We start from the raw sequence: 21,687 nt of genomic DNA on the forward strand, positions 1-21,687 counted from the left end.
ACTACTGTGTTGCTCCGGCTGGTTTTGAACTGGCCTCAAGCAATCCACCAACCTAGACCTCCCAAAGTGCTAGGATTACAGGCATGAACCACCATACCCAGCCCTGTTTGTTTGTTTGAAGAATCCTCATCTGTTTAGAGATGCATGCCAAAATATCTACCGATGAAATGAAAGGATTCTGGGATATGCTTCAAAATCCAGGAAAAAAGGGAGGAAGTGGGAAAGGGTATAAAAGAAAGATTGGCCACAAGATGACAACTGTTTAGGCGATAGGCAGATGAGGGTTCATTATATTATTCCCTCTATTTTCACTTATGTTTGAAATTTTCCATAATACATACTTTTTAAAAGATTAATGCATTAGCCAGGTGCAGTGGCTCATGCCTGTAATCCTAGCACTTTAGGAGGCCGAGGCAGGCGGATTGCCTGAGCTCAGGAGTTCGAGACCATCCTGGCCAACATGGCGAAACCCCATCTCTAAAAAAACACAAAAATTGGCCAGGTATAGTGGCGTGTACCTATAGTCCCAGCTACTCAGGAGGCTGAGGCAGGAGAATTGCTTGATTCTCAAAAACCCAGGAGGCAGAGTGTGCAGTGAGCCGAGATCATGCCACCGCACCTCAGCCTGGGAGACAGAGCAAGACTCTGTCTCCATAAAAAAGAAAAAACAAAAAAGGATTAATGCATGAATGTATATTTCTGATTTCCCTGCTTTATCAGTTTTTCCCCTCAATTAACTAAGCACATCATAACCAAAACTTACTGTATAGGAGGGCTTCTATAGGAGATAATAGAAAAGCACATAACATCAAATGTCCAAAACACAAGATGATTCCACAGCCATAACCCCACAACATACTAAGCACAATATCCCATACGGTCCAATTACCCTTGAAAATCTCGAGCCCATAAAGTACAGTGCACACAGAAAATTCAAACATGATAGGACTGCTGCATTACATATTTATTCATATAACTTTCTCCCTCACAATCTCTTTCACTATCTTTTCACCATTAAAACGAGGGAGGAGCAATTTACAACTTTTATAAATCTCTGAAATTCTCACGCTGGTTTACCAAAAAATAGTTATTCAAAAATCAATGGTAGGCTGGGTGCGGTAGCTCAGGCCTGTAATCACAGCACTTTGGGAGGCCCAGGCGAGAGGATCATGAGGTAGGAGTTTGACACCAGCCTAGCCAACATGGTAAAACCCCGTCTCTACTAAAAATACAAAAAAAATTAGCCGAGTGTGGTGGCACACCCCTGTAGTCCCAGCTACTTGGGAGGCTGAGGCAGGAGAATCTCTTGAACCCAGAAGGCAGAGGCTGCAGTGAGCAGAGACTGCGCCACTGCACTCCAGCCTGGGTGACAGAGTGAGACTCCGTCTCAAAAAAAAAAAAAAAAAAAAAATCAATGGCGAGGCCAGGTGCGATGACTCACTCCCGTAATCCCAGCACTTTGGGATGTCAAGGTGGGCGGATCACAAGGTCAGGAGTTCGAGAGCAGCCAGACTAACATGGTGAAACCTCGTCTCTACTGAAAATACAAAAATTAGCCAGGTCTGGTGGCATGTGCCTGTAATTCCAGCTACTGAGGAGGCTAAGGCAGGAGAATCACTTGAACCCAAGAGGCGGAGGTTGCAGTGAGTCAAGATCACGCCATTGTACTCCAGCCTAGACCACAGAGTGAGACTCCATCTCAAAAACAAACAAACAAATAAAAAAATCAATGGTTTGGGTGATCAAGAGTCTGTTTCCCATTAACCTTTCTTCTTCCCTTCAGCAATTTCTCGTTTGGGTTTTTGTCCCTTTATCAAAGATCAGGAGAGAATGATGATTTATAAAAAGCAAGTAAAAGGTTAGACTTGGGCCGGGCGCGGTGGCTCAAGCCTGTAATCCCAGCACTTTGGGAGGCCGAGACGGGCGGATCACGAGGTCAGGAGATCGAGACCATCCTAGCTAATATAGTAAAACCCTGTCTCTACTTAAAAATACAAAAAAAACTAGCCGGGCGACGAGGCGGGTGCCTGTAGTCCCAGCTACTCGGGAGGCTGAGGCAGGAGAATGGCGTAAACCCGGGAGGCGGAGCTTGCAGTGAGCTGAGATCCGGCCACTGCACTCCAGCCTGGGTGGCAGAGCAAGACTCCGTCTCAAAAAAAAAAAAAAAGGTTAGACTTGGCCGGGAATGGTGGCTCACACCTGTAATCCCAACACTCTGAGAGGCTGAGAGGGGGTGAATGACTTGAGGTCAGGAGTTTGAGACCAGCCTGGCCAACATGGTGAAACCCCATCTCTACTAAAAATACAAAAATTAGCCGAGCGTGGCTGGGGGCGCTGTAATCCCAGCTACTAGGGAGGCTGAGGCAAGAGAATCGCTTGAACCCAGGAGGTGGAGGTTGCAGTGAGCCAAGATCGCACCACTGCACCCCAGCCTGGGCGACAGAGTGAGGCTCTGTCTCAAAAAAAAAAAAAGGTTAGACTTACACTTATTCTTTTCCTTCCTCTTCCAGGTTTGGTACAGGGAAAGACAGATTACACAGCCGATGTAACCTTCTCCTGACTTGTACTATATCTATGAGACTAGGTTTAGAGGTATAGTAGAGACTTAAAAGCCCTACACCCCCAAGCCAACAAAGGTAGATGGGGAGACAGATAAAATAAAGAGAGCCAGTGTGGCTTGCAGTAAGCCAAGCCTGCTCATACACTGCTCAGGAGGTTAACTCTAGTGCAGTCTTTCTGGAAAGCAATGTGGCAATATACATTATTAGGTGCTGTACAGGCAATGTGTTCTCTTTGGCACAGTAATTTCCCTTTCAACAATATATCCAGAGCAAAAAAATCAGAAATACATCAAAGACTTGTGCACAACAATGATTATCACAGAAAATGTGTAAAGTGAAAAACTAGAAAGAAAATTATAAAAAAGATTCAAAAAATAACAGCAATGTTACAGTAAAGTACACACACATCAAAACTGATATTGGCCAGGCACGATGGCTCACACCTGTAATCCCAACACTTTGGGAAGCCAAAGAGGGAGGATCATTTGAGCCCAGGAGTTCAAGACCAGCCTAGCAACATAACAAGACCCCCATCTCTACTACAAATAAAATTTTTAAAAATTAGCTGGGTGTGGTGGCATGCACCTGTAGTGGCATGCGCCTCCACCCAGGAGGTGGAGGCTGCAGTGAGCCATGATCACTTCACTGCACTCCAGCCTTAGGTGACAAAGTAAGACCCTATCGCAAAAAAAAAAAAAAAAAAAAAAAAAAAAAAAAAAAACTAAGGGATTTGAATTTAAATTGCAGGACTTACTTTAGATGCACTGCTCTTCCTAATAAAAGTTTGATACATGCCAAAAATCAATTACTAGCCCAGAAAGGCTGTGAAATCTCCTTACTCAGAGATTTGTGAGAAAAAGGTAGAAAATTACTTTTCTTTAACATCTTAACTAAAGAGAGGAAATTCCAATAGTAAAAGTCAAAGATGTGTTAAGGATATAAAAACAAACTCAGCTCTTACTTTTTAATCTTTATATTCATGTACTCAATGAATATCTGCAGACATTGCACTAAATATAAGGAATACAGCAATAAATAACAGACTAAAATTCCTGCCCCCACAGGGTTTACATTAGATTATCACACTGTGCCATCCTAAAGAGCAGTATAAGTTAGGTTAGGTCTTTTTCTTTTGTCCTTTTTTTTTTGAGAAGCACTCTGGCTCTGTTGCCCAGGCTGAGTTCAGTGGCACAATCATAGCTCACTGAAACCTTGATCTCCTGGGCTCAAGTGATGCTCCCACCTCAGCCTCCTGAGTAGCTGGGACCACAGGCATGCACCACCACACCCCTGGTTATTTTTATTATTATTATTTGTAGAGATAAGGTCTCACTATGTTGCCCAGGCTGGTCTCCAACTCTGGGGCTCAAGTGATCCTCCTGCCTCAGCCTCCCAAAGTGCTGGGATTACAGGCATGAACCACTGCATCTGGCCAGCTATTTTCTTTGTTTACCTTTAAGTAAAATTATGCTTGGAAATTTCAAGTATGTCAAAGCACTGTCAGAAAATAAATGGCATCTAGCACTTGGACTAATCCGTAGATGCCCTTAATAAATGTTTCTAAGAGTAAGAAACTGGCCAGGCACGGTGGCTCACATCTGTAATCCCAGCACTTTGGGAGGCCAAGGCGGGCAGATCACAAGGCCAGGACATCGAGACCATCCTGGCTAACAAGGTGAAACCCCTCTAGCAAAAATACAAAAAATTAGCCGGGTGTGGCAGTGGGCGCCTGTAGTCCCAGCTACTCAGGAGGCTGAGGCAGGAGAATGTCGTGAACCTGGGAGGCAGAGCTTACAGTGAGCCGAGATCATGCCACTGCGCTCCAGCCTGGGCGACAGAGAGAGACTCTGTCTCAAAAAAAAAACAGTAAGAAACTGTGTGACTCAGGTATTGGGGTGGCAGGAAGACTTCATTTCACTGAATGCTCCTTTGTACCTTTTAAATTTTGGACCGTATATCATCCATTTCTATTTCTGATAATTTTGCAAGTTTAATGGATGGATGGATGGATGGATGGATGGATGGATGGATGGATGGATGGATGGAATAAAAAATTTCTTCTCCAAAAAATTCCATCTCAAGAAATGTGGGTAACTAACCTGCATTTTCACACTCAATTCGTCTGGAGGAAGCTATGAAAAGTAAAGTACACTGCTGGTAAACATGTGCTGGAGCTGAAACTAGGCAGAAATTTGATAATTTTTCAGAACTTCCCAATCAAAACCTAAATTTAGTTTAAAATAACTGGCCAAAAGCATCCAACTGAATGAGCTCAGCCCACACAGACAAGCTTCAACAGGCAATGAGTCTGCTTCTCTTTCCGTTTCAACTTCTGGGAAATGTGGCTAAGTATTCACAATCTGATTCCTGCCTCTTTGAAAAGCCTAAGTCTGAGATAAAATACCATCAGTGTCCAGAGGCTCCTTGTCTACCACGGATCACACACCTGCTAAACACAAGTATGCTCCTAACATAACTTAGTGATGGCTCATCCAACAGTTCTGTACTCACTTCCGCAATTCTATCCAAAAGAAGCCTTTCAAGCTAATTCATTCAAGACTGTTGAGACTTCTCAAAGACATTGCCTACGCCATTTATTTAGCAGTGTTTTATTAGATTAGGATAAAAGCCCATTTGAAGGTATATAATTTTCACACTCTTGATGTCATCAGTCATCCACAGGACTGTATGACTATACTGTTATCCCAGAAAGGGACCAAGCTACTCGCTAAGAGGAGGAGCCAGGGACTCACCTACCTGATAGGGGAGGTCATTCATCTGGAGAATAGCCATAGCCCACAGACCAGAAACCACAACTATATTAACAAGAATCTCTTCCTGTGTTTACTTAGGATAATGAAAAAAAAAAAACAAGAGGAACCCTTAATATAAGTGGTTCTCTTGACCCTCACCTGTGTCATCAAGGTATGTATCCAGATGACCAGTTCTCTTAATGAGTTATAAGATTTCACCATCCCTGGAAAGTGTTTGTGATTTAGTAAGTGAGGAGCCCACCAAAGAAACATACCCTCAAAGGTAGATCTGACCAGCCCAGCAATACAAATGTGTAATTACCAATATTCCCTAGGAGTTGGCTGGATACGATGACATGAGAAAACTACGTAAGGCAGACTACTTTGGTCTTTGCATGTTGTGTTTACTTCTTTCCCTTTTTATTTTCTTCATATCTCAGTCATGCCAAGGGGCATCTGACCAGCAGATTTAAAGGCAAAGCAGTGGACTCATAGGGTACTCAAGGTTACTGGCAAAGGTGACAGAGTGGTATAATGCCAAAGGACAGGTGAAATACAGGGTGGGAATATTTACTCTTCCTCTCTACTCGGAATGTTTCCTCTCATCATGACATCTTGCTTTTGGTTTGTCTTATAGAAAGGATAAATATCTTAGACTTTAATTGGTATAGGTGTATCTCACTTACCCAGTAAAAGAGCGAGTGCTCAGAGGGCAAGGGCAATGTTTTCTATGATTAGAGAAGTCAGAGTAGAATTAAGTAGGAGTAGTGATACCTGGATTCTAACTCCAGCTCCCCTACTATCTAGCTATAAGACTCCGGGAAAATGGGAGTGAGGAGGGAGATGGGCCATGAATCTAATGGATAATTGGTCTAAATGACTTTAAAAGTCCCTAAAACCCTGAGTTTTTTTTTTTTTTTTTTGAGATGGAGTTTCACTCCTATTGCCCAGGGTAGAGTGCAATAGCGTAATCTCAGCTCACTGCAACCTCCACCTCCCAGGTTCAAGCGATTCTCCTGCCTCAGCCTCCCAAGTAGCTGGGATTACAGGCACGCGCCACCACGCCTGGCGAATTTTTTGTATTTTTAGTAAAAACAGGGTTTCACCATGTTAGCCAAGCTGGTCTCGAACTCCTGACCTCAGGTGATCCACCTGCCTCAGCCTCCCAAAGTGCTGGGAATACAGGCGTGAGCCACCACCCCAGGCAAAACCTGAGATTATAAATTCTGTTAAGTCTGTCTTTCCAGACTCTGGAAAAAACAGAACTAGAATGGAACCTCTCTAAGGTCTTTTTCATGCCCAATAAATCAACAAATACTTGTTGGCTGATCATGCTTAATTTATGTGCAATTTATGTCGATATTCTTTTACAGTGAGAAAGAATATAAGTTGTTAAAACTGAACTCCTCCCTTGTGCCAAGAAAAGCATCAGAAAAGGGTTTTTGCTCTTAACCATAAAATAACCAGCATGAGTTGCTGTTTTTGTTTTGCTTTGTTTTCCTGAGGCAGAGTTTCACTCTGTCACCTAGGCTGAGATACAATGGTGTGACCACAGTTCACTGCAGCCTCAGACTCCCAGGATCAAGTGATCCTCCCACCTCCACCTCCCAAGTAGCTAAGCCTACAGGTGCGCACCACCACACCCAGCTAATTTTTAAATTGTTTGTAGAGACAGGATCTCACTATGTTGCCCAGGCTGATCTTGAACTCCTGGCCTCAAGTGATCCTCCTGCCTCATCCCCTCAAAGCACTGAAATTACAGGCATGAGCCACCACATCCAGCCAAGTTTCAAAAACATAAATTACGTGATATTAGTGTTCTGTTTGATACTCTCTGATGTCACCCCCATGTCATACCCAATTCCATAAAATGGCCACAAGACCCAGATGATCTGGCCCCTCCTACGTGTCTGGCCTCATCCTTCCCCATCCTTCCACTTGTTCGCTAAGGTACCATGGCCATCATGACCTTGTGTCTAACCTTTGGACAAACCAAGCTCCCTTCTGCCCCATGGCCTCTGCACATGCCATTCCTTCTTCAAGGAACGTTCTGTCTTCCAAATCTTTCCAGGTTGGCTTTTTCTCATCACTCAGGTTTCAGCTCAGATATCATCTTGGAAAGAAAGGTCTTCCCTGATCAGTCTATCTGAGGTAGCAGCCCTCCCCAGGCATTCTCTAGTCCATTTATTTTCTTCCTGGTATTCATTCCTACACGAAGTTTTTAATTTTTTTTACGTGTCTCTTGTCTGTCTCCTTCTACTAGAAAGCTCCAGAAAGGCAGATGCTTTTTGTCTCCCTTGTTCATTGGTACACTCCAGACCCTAGAATGGAACCTGACAAAAAATTTGCATTCAATAAATGTGTTGAATGAATAAATGATTAAGGGAAAAGTTCCATCTCTATGCAGATGTCTTAGATGTTGTTTTGCAGTCACAGTGGCTCTGGTGAGTAGAAAGCATTTCTTTTTCTTTTCAAAGCATCCATTTTGTTCTCTTTTATGCAATGAACTAGAAAACATTAGCCAGATTGAAACCTGAAAAATGAAAACAGCACTTCTGGCACAGAAATAACTAGTCTGGGCACCTCTGGCTTGAGCGAGATCTATGACTTTCTAGGGAGCTGGCACCAAAGTCAAAATGTTAAAATAAACATCTTTGATGTTGAAAGTGGAATACTGGTATTTTGACTCTGGAGAGACTAGTCTCAATCAGTCTTAGCTCTTTACAAAATTTCAAAAATGTTTAGTAACTCCATCACCACTGTATCACACTGAACATAGTCATCTTTCAATAGTCACTTCTAGATTGTCTAGGGATGGGGCTATCTTCCTCAAATGTACCTAATGTAAAGTTTGCTTTCAATTTCTTTTTGACATAATTCTCTCCTATTTACCAATGAATCTTGTTTTCAGTTTTCTAATGGGTGAACGCATCATCTCACGTGCTTCATTTAACTCTTCTTTAGAGGTGAAAATAATGCTTTTAGCCCACTTTGACTTGTTTTCCTCATGGAAATGAGTTTGCACTAAACTACACAGATGTGTCCTGGCTAGTCAATATTTGGAATGGGGTCATAGGGCAAAATGTCTTCTCTGTGTAATATTTAAAGTTAAGAATTCTGACCTTGGCCTTCTAAGGCCGTTGCCTGTGCACGCAAGGACAAATGTGTCCTTAAGCTTGCAGGAACATTTCTTAAACTTTTCACTTAAACCGAATTTAAGTGAACCTCTAGAGAAAAGACTGCACTCAACTCTGTTCCCTCATCAACATGACAAAAATTAGTTACACACACACACACACACACACACACACACACACACAAAATTAGTTACACAAAACACACTGAAAATTCAAGGCAGCCCAAAGCAAAAGCCAGTGTTAGTCACAGTTTTCATTAGATAAGTCTCGTTGCTGTTTAAAAAAAAAAAGTTTAATGAAAATTTGTTTTAAAATGCCGATTTCATGAGATTAGCCAGCCTGTAACCCATATGAATTAAACCCGACTATCTCAAAGTGGCACCTGAAATAGTAGCAAACTTTTTTTACCATGAAAGTGTATCGTCAGGATGGCATCTACCTACACAAAACTAATGGCATATGCATTCATGAACTGTGACCAAGGGGTGAAAAGCAAAAACAGGAGGACTATTATGATGTTCATAATATTATTATGTTACTACAACACCTGATAACAATGATGATGATGACGTAACATTTACGTCATGCTATTAGGGCACCACGTTGGTCTAAGAGCTTTGCATACACTATCTTCTTTTTTTTTTTTTTTTTTTTTTTTTTTTTTTGAGACGGAGTCTCGCTCTGTCCACCAGGCTGGAGTGCAGTGGCGCTATCTCGGCTCACTGCAAGCTTTGCCTCCCGGGTTCCCGCCATTCTCCTGCCTCAGCCTCCCGAGTAGCTGGGACTACAGGCGCCCGCCACGGGGCCCGGCTTTTTTTTGTATTTTTAGTAGAGACGGGGTTTCACCGTGGTCTCGATCTCCTGACCTTGTGATCCGCCCGCCTCGGCCTCTCAAAGTGCTGGGATTACAGGCGTGAGCCACCGCGCCAGGCACACTATCTTCTTTAATCTTCATAACACCTAAACTTGCGAGGTAAGTACTGTTGTCATCCCATTTTACAGATGAGGAAACCCATGCACACAAAAGTTAAATAACTTCTCACAGCCTAAGAATACCCAACTATTAAGCAGCAGAAGATTCAAACTCAGATTGCTTTATCCAAAGCTGGAACTCTTAGCACGAACCAGTAACAGGCAAGTGATACACATTTGTTGAAACATAGTTTAAACGTATTTGACCAAAGGCTTTTATAGTCATGCATACTTTAAAAAATGCATACAGGCCAAGCATTTGGGTTACAGACTCATGCCTGTAAACCCAGCACTTTGGGAGGCTGAAGCGGGAGGATCGCTTGAGTCCAGAAGTTCAAGACCAGCCTGGGCAACATAATGAGACCTCATCTCTACAAAAAAAAATTAAAAATTAACCGGGTGTGGTGGTGTAAGCCTGTAGTCCCAGCTACTTAGGAAGCTGAGGCAGGAGGATCTCTTGAACCTGGGAGTTTGAGGTTACAGTGAACTCTGACAGTGTAGTGTCACTGCACTCTAGCCTGGGTGACAGAGTAAGACCCTTCCCCAATATTTTTAAAAAGGAAAAAAAATGCATACAAAATCTATCTACTCTTTGGTCCCAATCGTCCAACTAGTGAAGGTATAATTAGGCACAGGCAACAGACTACCAGCAATTTGAGAGCAGAAAACATTCTTTTTTAAAAATATCTATAATACTTTATAGTTTCCTACCAAAAAAAACAGAGCCAGAGAACCTCAAGCTAAGTAAGGCTCTTCCAAAAAAAGGAAATCAAAGCAGGTAGGACAAAGACAGCCAGGGTGAGCTACTAACCAAAGTATGTCACAGCTGAACATTCTCTCCTGGTAACTGTTCTGCAGTGCCGCTCTAAGCACTGCAGTGCTGCCAATATGAAGTCTGAGCTCATGAATGTCGTGCTGCAAAAGTAACCAACAACCAATAGGAAAAGCGTCACTTTTCTCTACTGATTTTATTCATCCCAGGATCCCACTCTAGAAGGTTTGAGAATTAACAGAATTTGGGAAAGGGCCAGCTTAATCACGTAGCACTGGATGGAGTGCAGTATCCTACTCAATAAATGAGGTTTACTTTAGTCTCTTAGTCCTTGGAATGGGTCATGTGTGTTTAAAAGAAAAAAAAAAGGGAGGGGGATCATAATTATTTCTGATGTTCAGAAAATACCTATTACCTAACCTCCTTCAGCCAATGCAAGTATCATCTGAATTACCTGTCTGACTGTTACATATGGTTATAAGAAAACCCAGACCATTTCCCACAAGGGGAAAAAAAAATCACACACCTCTAAAAGACAAAACAACAAATGATACACTCTGGAGACAGATGGGGAAAAAAAATAACTCTCTATTTCCAAATGACCCCTCTGCAGAGGTAAGATAAAGGCTGCAGTGCATGGGGAGAAAAAAACCAACCTGAGTTAACTAAAGCAGCAGCTTCGGCAACTTCTAGTACCTATGCACCTTCCCCACGGTTATATAACCAAACCATCACCTTAATAGGCCATCATACTGTATGTCAACAGCTGTTAGGCACATCTAAGCTGTCAGCATTTGAGAACCCCTTCCAAAGCAGATTCAGAGAAGCATGGAGCAGGCCAAAATATGCTCCTGGTTCACCCAGAGCACATGACAACTCCTTGTGAATTAAGCTTCACTCATGTAGTCAGAGTAATTTAAGCAGCAAAAGATATAGCACTTGTAACTGTAACTAGGAAATTGCACACTGCTACAGAAACACAAATGAATGCTGGTGTGGCTCCTTCACACATGCAACTCATTGTCCAAGCCATTTCAGTCTCATTCAAGACTTTGAATATTTCCATACATAGGAATTGCATAACTGCATACCACAAATGATCAAAGATAAAAACCAACATAAACAGTGACACCCGTTTGTAAACAAGCCAATGTTTAAAATGTTGCAGTCCTAAAGGATACCAAGGTCTCAGAGAAAAACTATGAAAAACAGACGCACGCACACATACACACACATGAAAATTAGAAAGCGGGCAGACCAGCCATAATTTAGGCACTGGCTTTGCTGACTACTGAAGATAGAAATGTCTCTTTTATATTAAAGCCAAGAATCAACTGTTTGCAATTACATTTACAAAAACATTCAATCCTGTCTGTAACAGATTTTATCAATATTTTGGTGTATCCAAGGGCTGGAAGATTCAAAATTCTTTAAATCGTGAAACCATAAACCAGGCAACCAATTAAGTTCATGGAGACTATCCCCCAGAGGTCAGAGCAAAATAACCACAGGAGCACAAAGTGATTACACAGAAAATAGGGAGAAAAAAAGGAAATAGCAAAACAAGGAACAAGGCATATTATTGTTTGTAAATATAAGTTTGCCTTGGCTAATAGTAAACTAGACTGGAAACACGGTGAGGGGCCAGGATGGCAAGTGAGGAGCACGCCAAAGTCTTGGCTCAGTCGACTTCCCCTGACTTCCCCTCAGGGTCTGAGGGAGCACTGGACTTGGGTATCTCATTCAGCTCTGACCTGCAGACTTGAGGCCCTGTGATAAAAACAGACAAAAAGGCTGAAGAGGGCCCTCCAGAGGAAGTGAAACTGACCAATCAATTCGCCACAGCCACCCACCCTGACACCCTGGTAAGAAGGGCCCCTTGTAGCCTCAGGCAGAAAGATGGTGGGGAAGGAACTTCAGGTTGCAAGTGATCAGGAGAGAAGGCCTAGATAAGTCACTGGCTTCAGAAAACAAGCCGCTGCCATAAAAGCAAAAACAAGGTAGGTCATGACAACCAGAGGCTAGGCTGAGGAGGTGAGGAGAATTGATGTGGCTTTGGTAGGAGGCGGCAGCAGCTGTAAGGTTCTTCATTCCTCAGGTTGAGGGAAAACACAAGCTGCAGTTTTAAACATAATGAATGACTACATTAAAAGTATTCATTCAAGTAAGATATTGAGCAAAGAAAATTTTAGAGTAAAAATGGGCTTTGCGGGTTCCACCAAAACCAAAATGTCTTAGATTCCAATCCTCCCAACGAAGGCTACAGGAAAGTGCTACCATATTTCCTCAAAGAAAGAATTTTACATGCATACATATATAGCTTCCTAATTGACCTTGGCCAATTTCACTCCCATAGCGCCTCAAATCCCTTTGAGAACTAAGGGCTCGATGCGTGTAATCTCCCGGTATCTGGGTTCACAAGCTTCCCCCCGACCAGTGAAAGCCCAACCTGGGTTCTACAAAGCCCACAATTCCCGACCCTCTAACAACTAAAAATAACCAGCAATCAGCCCTCCCAAATTGTTTAACCCCTGATTACCTACTGCCACCATAAACCTGCGACCCCCCCACCCCCACCTCACTCCCCCATTCCCTGGGCCCCTTCCTGTGGACAAGCAAAGCAATTTCCCCCTTATTTCCCCATTTTCCTCATTGCCTCCTCCACTAATCGTGTCTCCTCGGGATTCCCTTCGCACCATCTATCAGTCTTAGATGATCAAAAGCGGATTCCTATCTCTGTCTTAAGGCACCAGGATCGTGGGACCTCCCAGCGCCCTGCAGACGGTGCACATCCCCAGTCCGTGCCCCAGCCGTCCTGGGTCCCCTTACAAGCCCGGGTCTGCCACTTCACCCTTGTTTTCCCCCATCCTCCGGGTCCACATTTCAAATGCTCCTGCCCTCATTCCCTTATGATTTCCTAACTGCTGGTTCCAGAGTCTTCTGGGTTTACAGTCTCCCGGCCATCGGGGAGTTCCGACCCCTTCTTTCCAATCATCCCCTTACCCCCTGCCCTCAGCCCCGAGGACCCCTCCCCGCGCCCGGCTCCTGGGCTCCCAGGGTCGGTGCTCTGTGCCCCCGGCCCCCTGCGTGGAGTTCCGCCGTCTCGAGTCCCAGGTGTCCCTCGCTCCGCGCCCGCCCCGCGGCGGCCGGCCCCCTCCCGCCTCCCGGCCCCCAACGCTCCCACCACGCGCCGCGCTCGCGGCCCCGACCCCCGGCTGGGGGCGCGGACCTCTCCCGGCCCCGCCACGCTCCGAGGGCCGCCCGGCCCCTGCGCCGGTACCTTGGCCTTGGTGACGAGGTGCGTGGCCCGCTTGACCACCGCGAAGTTGCCCTTGCCGATGGTGCGGTCGATCTCGTAGTAGCCGATGCGGGCAGGCATGGGTCCGCGGGAGGCCGGGGCTGGGGGACGCGGCGGGCCGGCCGCTGGGGACACGGCAGCGGGGGCGGCTGGGGACCCCGGCGCGGGCGGAGGCAGCAGGCGGCCAGCGGGCCCGGCTCCCCCCGTCCCGGCCCCGGCAGCCCCGCCAGCTCCGCTCGCCGCCGCCGCCGCCATCTTGTTGTGCAGTGAAACCTCCGGGGCCGCGGGGAGCCGGCTCGGGGGAGGGGGCAAGGGGGGGCGGGAAAGGGGGGGGGAAACTGCGGACGTCACTCGGGAGGCGGGGCGCCTTCGCCGCCCGGCGCCCGGCGCCATGGCAACCACGGGTCACGTGCCGACGCGCGTCACTGCCCGGAGCCATGGCAACCGTGACCTCACCGGCGGGCTCGACCTTCCAGCGTGGGCCCCGGTTCCTGAGGCGCTGGCTCCCGGGTGCCCCCCTCCGGGAGCTGACGGTGGGAACCTCCGGTGAGCCCCCAACCTGGAAGCCTCGGCCGCCTTTCCCTAGTCGGGGGCGCAGGATGCCCGATCCAAAGCCAATCCCCAACCCCCGCTCGAATCGCCAATGTGACCTCTACTGTGACCTCTGTCCCAGTTCAACAATCACCCAACCTCCCTTAACAAAAAAAAGTGTTTCCTCATCACCAAAAATACCAGCGTTGTCCCACTTTAGCCCTTGAGGCCACAAAGGCAGGAATAGCTACACTCCTTAAGCAACTGTCACAAACTTGGTAACAACGCAGGGGAATTCTTCGGTAAAATTCCTTCCTCTTACAAAATCCAGCTCACCCTGCACAGTCAACCTAATTGTCACTGAATATAGGAGAATGGGGAAACTAGGATTTGCGTGTTCAAGGGCGGACAAGCCAGTCCAAACAGGCATTCCAGTCATTGGGTGGGTGACAGCCAAAGAAGGTACGTCATTTTCCTTCCTACCACCCCCATCTCTGAACAATTCTACAGGGATGTCTGTCAGAGTGCCTACATACTATTTCTGTTGCTTGTATAACCCTGATGAAGCAATGGTGCACATTGTCCAATGAACCACGTCCTGTTTAAAGAACAGTCGGTTAAGCAAAATAAATAAGTAAATAATAAAAATTCCATCCCTCCTAGTGACTCTCCGAGGACATTAAGGGTCATCAAGTTAATAACTCCAGCAGTTTCATATCTCTTTTTCTTCCCTTGTCTATTACCTGGCAGCCTTCATAGCTCCCAGGCTTCCTCCTTCTCTCTCCCCTTTCCTTTATTAAATAGATTAACTTAGCTGCTTTAGGTGAGGGTAGCAGGTAGGAAATCAGACTGTCAACAAAATAGTCTTTGGCGGGGTGGGTGGAAAGAAGGGAAGCTTGTGAATATTCCAATGTTAAAATATATTCCTTCGGACTAGCCCTGATCCATCTATACCTATGTCTCTCTCAATGGTAGAACTGTATTGTCAGGTCACTGCATGCACAGTATTAATAACTGACACCCAGGGCACTGTAAATGTGTGTAAGGAGAACTCATGTTTACTCGCTGACCAAAGAGCACTTCCTGGTGCTCCAATTCCCTATCCAACCATGAGTAATGGCTGGGACTTAAGATGGGACAGAGGGATCATCCCACAATGGTCTTGGATCAATTCCCTGGTAGCTGTTCCAAATTGCCAACACAATTAACACTAATCGGCTCCCTTATTAGCAAATAAGGATAAGAATGAAGTGGGCCTTGGCTTCTTGCATTGGTTAAGCCCTTTCATCAATTGAGCTCATTCCATCCTGGATAAATGATGGGTTGTGACCTGTCTCTCCTATCACTTCATGGCTCTCACCCACCTCTAGCGGGGACTATAACGTTGGTGCTGGGCTGCACGGCTGCAGTTTTTGGTTTTTTTGTTTGTTTATTTTTTGTTTTTGAGACAGAGTGTCGCTCTGTTGCCCAGGCTGGAGTGCAATGGTGCGATCTCACCTCACCACAACCTGTGCCTCCCAGGTTCAAGCCATTCTCCTTCCTTAGCCTCCTGAGTAGCTGACACTACAGGCGCACACCACCACGCCTGGCTAATTTTTGTATTTTCAGTAGAGACGGGGTTTCAATATGTTGGCCAGACTGGTCTCGAACTCCTGACCTCATGATCCACCCGCCTCGGCCTCCCAAAGTGCTGGGATTACAGGTGTGAGCCACCATGCCTGGCTACAGCTGCAGTTTTACCATCTCCCTGGGCGTCTCAACAGAAACCTTAGCTGGCTGGTAAAGCAAAGAAAAAATCTTTCACTATGGAAGCTGCAGGAGCGGCACTGAAACCATTCTTACTGGTGACTATGATCACAGAGTGTCCTTCACTCATGGAGATAATTCGAACATCAAATATCACAACTTTTGCTGCTCTCTCAAGAGTATCAAAAATAAAAACAACTCGGAGGAGGACCTAGAAAATGGAGCATTGTTCTAATTTCCAAAGAGAAGAAGCAGATGACTCTCAATAATGACCAGAACATATGCTGTGTGCTGTGTGTTATGTCACTTATGCTCCTTTCCTGTATAGATTGAGGTCACTAGATGGTGCTTCTGATTGAGACTTTGGTAGAGACTTGCTGGAGATCTTGAAGAGTAGTCCTCTTTGGCACAAAGAATACAGAAAATTAGAGAAGGGAGTGATCAAAGGAGATCATCAGGCAAAAAGGAAAATAGTTTAGATGTTTACGTTTAATAAGGATTTATTGAGTACCAAGAACTACATTCGGTTCTGAGGTAAATGATAACAATCTGCCACACATTATGCTAAACATTGTACCTAAGTGAACTCACCTAATCTTCACAACAACCTAATTAGATGGTTTGTATTATGTCTCTATTTTGCAGATAAGGAAAATGAGGCACATAGGGATTAAGGGAATTGGCCAAAGTCATAGAGCTAGAAAGTGATAGAACTGGGATTAAAACCCAGGCAACCTACCTCTGGAACCTAGGGTCTTCCCCATTGTATTATAATCCCTGTCAAGGTAGGAGCCAGTAGGAAAAGTGGTCTCTCCATTAAGTCCAGGGTGACTGAGCTCAGTTTAGACCCGAGGAAGAAGAGTATTTTGAGAGGTCTTGAAAGCAGGACAGAGCAGGCAGCAGAAGCATATGAATAAAGACAAGACAGTAAGACTGAATGAAGTCCCTGCGATGGCTTCACTTGTAAACAGCACCAAGAAGAGAATCATGGCTTATTGTGTAGAAGTGTTTCTGGCCCTTAAGAATACAGGCCTGACCACAAGACAGGGATGCCCTCTCTCACCACTCCTATTCAACATAGTGTTGGAAGTTCTGGCTAGGGCAATCAGGCAAGAGAAAGAAATCAAGGGTATTCAGTTAGAAAAAGAAGAAGTCAAATTGTCCCTGTTTGCAGATGACATGATTGTATATTTAGAAAACCCCATTGTCTCAGCCCAAAATCTCCTTAAGCTGATAAACAACTTCAGCAAAGTCTCAAGATACAAAATTAATGTGCAAAAATCACAAGCATTCTTATACACCAGTAACAGACAAGCAGAGAGCCAAATCATGAATGAACTTCCATTCACAATTGCTTCAAAGAGAATAAAATACCTAGGAATCCAACTTATAAGGGATGTAAAGGACCTCTTCAAGGAGAACTACAAACCACTGCTCAGTGAAATAAAAGAGGACACAAACAAGTGGAAGAACATACCATGCTCATGGATAGGAAGAATCAATATCATGAAAATGGCCATACTGCCCAAGGTTATTTATAGATTCAATGCCATCCCCATCAAGCTACCAATGAGTTTCTTCACAGAATTGGAAAAAACTGCTTTAAAGTTCATATGGAACCAAAAAAGAGCCCGCATTGCCAAGACAATCCTAAGTCAAAAGGACAAAGCTGGAGGCGTCACGCTTCCTGACTTCAAACTATACTACAAGGCTACAGTAACCAAAACAGCATGGTACTGGTACCAAAACAGATATATAGACCAATGGAACAGAACAGAGTCCTCAGAAATAATACCACACATCTACAGCCATCTGATCTTTGACAAACCTGAGAGAAACAAGAAATGGGGAAAGGATTCCCTATTTAACAAATGGTGCTGGGAAAATTGGCTAGCCATAAGTAGAAAGCTGAAACTGGATCCTTTCCTTACTCCTTATATGAAGATTAATTCAAGATGGATTAGAGACTTAAATGTTAGACCTAATACCATAAAAATCCTAGAAGAAAACCTAGGTAGTACCATTCAGGACATAGGCATGGGCAAGGACTTCATGTCTAAAACACCAAAAGCAATGGCAGCAAAAGCCAAAATTGACAAATGGGATCTAATTAAACTAAAGAGCTTCTGCACAGCAAAAGAAACTACCATCAGAGTGAACAGGCAACCTACAGAATGGGAGAAAATTTTTGCAATCTACTCATCTGACAAAGGGCTAATATCCAGAATCTACAAAGAACTCAAACAAATATACAAAAAAAAAACAAACAACCCCATCAAAAAGTGGCCAAAGGATATGAACAGACATTTCTCAAAAGAAGACATTCATACAGCCAACAGACACATGTAAAAATGCTCATCATCACTCGCCATCAGAGAAATGCAAATCAAAACCACAATGGGATACCATCTCACACCAGTTAGAATGGCAATTATTAAAAAGTCAGGAAACAACAGGTGTTGGAGAGGATGTGGAGAAATAGGAACACTTTTACACTGTTGGTGGGATTGTAAACTAGTTCAACCATTATGGAAAACAGTATGGCAATTCCTCAAGGATCTAGAACTAGATGTACCATATGACCCAGCCATCCCACTACTGGGTATATACCCAAAGGATTATAAATCATGCTGCTATAAAGACACATGCACACATATGTTTATTGCGGCACTATTCACAATAGCAAAGACTTGGAATCAACCCAAATGTCCATCTGTGACAGACTGGATTAAGAAAATGTGGCACATATACACCATGGAATACTATGCAGCCATAAAAAAGGATGAGTTTGCGTCCTTTGTAGGGACATGGATGCAGCTGGAAACCATCATTCTTAGCAAACTATCACAAGAAGAGAAAACCAAACACCGCATGTTCTCACTCATAGGTGGGAACTGAACAATGAGATCACTTGGACTCAGGAAGGGGAACATCACACACCGGGGCCTATCATGGGGAGGGGGGAGGGGGGAGGGATTGCATTAGGAGTTATACCTGATATAAATGATGAATTGATGGGTGCTGACGAGTTGATGGGTGCAGCACACCAACATGGCACAAGTATACATATGTAACAAACCTGCACGTTATGCACATGTACCCTAGAACTTAAAGTATAATAAAAAAAAAAAAATAAAAATAAAAATAAAAAAATTAAAAAAAAAAAAAGAATACAGGCCTGAGGCCAGGCACGGTGACTCACGCCTGTAATCCCAGCACCTTGGGAGGCTGAGGCGGGCGGATCACAAGATCAAGAGAACGAGACCATCCTGGCCAACATAGTGAAACCCCATCTCTACTAAAAATACAAAAAAAAAAAAAATTAGCTGGACTTGGTGGCGTGTGCCTGTAATCCCAGCTATTCGAGAGGCTGAGGCAGGAGAATTGCTTGAACCTGGGAGGCAGAGGTTGCAGTGAGGTGAGATCATGCCACTGCACTCCAGCCTGGGCAACAGAGCGAGACTCTGTCTCAAAAAAAAAAAGAAAAGAAAAAAAAGAAAAAAAAAAGAATACAGGCCTGGCCAGGCACAGTGGCTCACACCTATAATCCCAGGGCTTTAGGAGGATGAGGTGAGTGGATCACTTGAGGTCAGGAGTTTGAGACCAGCCTGGCCAACATGGCAAAACCCCATATCTAAAAATCTTTTAAAAATCACCAGACTTGGCGGTGTATGCCTTTAATCCCAGCTACTTGGGAGGCTGAGGCACAAGAATTGCTCGAACCCAGGAGGCAAAGGTTACAGTGAGCCGAGATCGTGCCATTGCACTCCAGCCTGGGCAACACAGTGAAAACTCCTCTCACAAAAAACAAAATACAGGCCTGTAAGTGTTGTGTTCCTGTCCTGAAGAAGACTCAGAGGAGTGGCTTGGGGGTGGAATTATCAGAGCCCCTGTAGTGCAAGATAAAGGCAGAGAGCTTCTGAAAAAGACAGATTCAAAGAGGAAAAGGAGACATTTTCCTAAAATGTCATTGTGTCCTGTTTCCAGAATTTGAAAAGGGCAGACCAAGTTATTCTGGATGACACTGACAGGAACTTGGAAACTTTTAGAAGTGATACAGAATGTCTGAGGTCTGACCTGAGAGTGATACAAACAGTGAGATACAAAGAACACTTAGGCTGCCGGCAGAGCAGTTTACCTGCAACCTGAAAGAAAACTGCAGCCTCACAATGTTGCTCCTTAGACTCTGGGAGCCATGAGGACTTGAAGAAAGCCAGGCTTTGCACTTTTTATTGGTCCAACTCATTACTACCCCCCCCCCAAAAAAAAAAAAAAAGCTGAATTTATACATGTATTGTTGACACAGAAGCATTATTCAGAAATTCTGTATGCCCAAAGACAGCATCGTATTATATTTACATGCTACGAATTCCCTAAACAAGGAAATTACTCGCTGGTTATAAATTCTGCCATCACATAGGAATCAAGGCACTGTTGGACACACATTGAACACTCCAAATGCCCTGGTTTTCTGGGTGAGCTGAATGCACACATTCTCTCTGTTAAGACTGTGTTCTGGATGGACGTGGTGGCTCATGCCTGTAATCCTAGCACCTTGGGAGGCTGAGGTGGGTGGATCATTTGAGGTCAGGAGTTCAAGACCAGCCTGGCTAACATGGTGAAACCCCGCCTCTACTAAAAATATAAAAATTAGCTAGGCATGGTGGCGGGCACCTGTAGTCCCAGCTACTTGGGAGGCTGAGGCAGGAGAATGGCTTAAATCCCGGAGGCAGAGGTTGCAATGAGCCAAGATCGTGCCACTGCATTCCAGCCTGGGTGACCGAGCAAGACTCTGTCACAAATAATAATAATAATAAAAGACTGCGTTCTGCATCACCACCTCAGCTGTGTGGCTTTTGCCTTTTTTCCTCCTCCATCCCAGATCCACCTGGTCACATCCCAATTTCCCCAGGGCATCCGAAGCAAGTCTGAGCACCCAAGGGTAACTACTTAGTCTCCTGCTAGAAAATATCTCGGGGAGGTGGTGTAAGAGAAGCTAACTAAGCTTTCAGTCAACAACTTTCTGTTCAGTCTGCCCACATTGTTCTTTTTAATGTAACCATTCAAGCTATGACACAAAACATAAAAATTGCCCTTATTACTTTGCACGTGTTCTAGGATATGGTCGAAACATTTTTAGATTATTATTAATTACCCTTTGAATAATCCAAAACATCTTTGGGCTGGAGTGCAGTGGCGCTATCATAGGTCACTGCAGCCTCAACTTCTTGGGCTCAAGTGATCCTCCTGCCTCAGTCTCCCGAGTAGCTGGGACTACATGTGTACATCACCATGCCTGGCTAATCTTTTAATTTTTTTGTACAGACAGGGTCTCGCCATGTTGCCCAGGCCAGTCTCAAATTATTGGTCTCAAACAATCCTCCTGCCTCAGCTTCTCAAAGTGTTGTGATTACAGGTGTGAGCCACTGAACTGGCCAAGTATAATTTTTGAAAGGTCTTCTTCAATACTAAGTATCTTCAATACTAAGCACTAAGTACTTCAATACTAATACTAAGTATCTTCAATACTAAGCACTAAGTACTTCAATACTAATACTAAGTATCTTCAATACTAAGGTTGAAGGTCTTCTTCAACCTTAGTATTATCATTTGGGATCAATGTCTTCCCTTAGGCAAATATACCTTTGGTTTTATAAAAAAAAATCAATGGCAAAATACATTTAGTAAAGAAAAAAAACATGTAGGACAACTGGTTTTTTTTTTTTTTTTTTTTTTTTTTTTTTGAGATGGAGTCATGCTCTGTCACCCAGGCTGGACTACAGTGGTGCACTCTTGGTTCACTGCAACCTCCGCCTCCTGGGTTCAAGCAATTCTCCTGCCTCAGCCTCCCAAGTAGCTGGGATTACAGGCCCCCATCACTACGCCTGGCAGATTTTTGTATTTTTAGTAGAGACAG

At 44.4% G+C, this 21,687-nt stretch overlaps 1 protein-coding gene across 1 annotated transcript in view; it reads right to left on the reverse strand.

Annotated features, from left to right (window-relative positions):
* The window catches only part of LOC115893588 (serine/threonine-protein kinase SIK3-like), a 187,033-nt gene extending 173,273 nt beyond the window's left edge, over positions 1–13,760 (reverse strand). Inside the window, exon 1 of the mRNA XM_030918213.1 lies at positions 13,476–13,760. Within this exon, the coding sequence (XP_030774073.1) occupies positions 13,476–13,748 (273 nt within the window). The 5' untranslated portion in view covers positions 13,749–13,760. The remainder of the gene's footprint in view (positions 1–13,475) is intronic.
* Between the last annotated feature and the right edge of the window lie 7,927 nt (positions 13,761–21,687).

Source organism: Rhinopithecus roxellana, chromosome 15 (assembly GCF_007565055.1).
Source record: "Rhinopithecus roxellana isolate Shanxi Qingling chromosome 15, ASM756505v1, whole genome shotgun sequence".
Classification (NCBI taxonomy): domain Eukaryota; kingdom Metazoa; phylum Chordata; class Mammalia; order Primates; family Cercopithecidae; genus Rhinopithecus; species Rhinopithecus roxellana.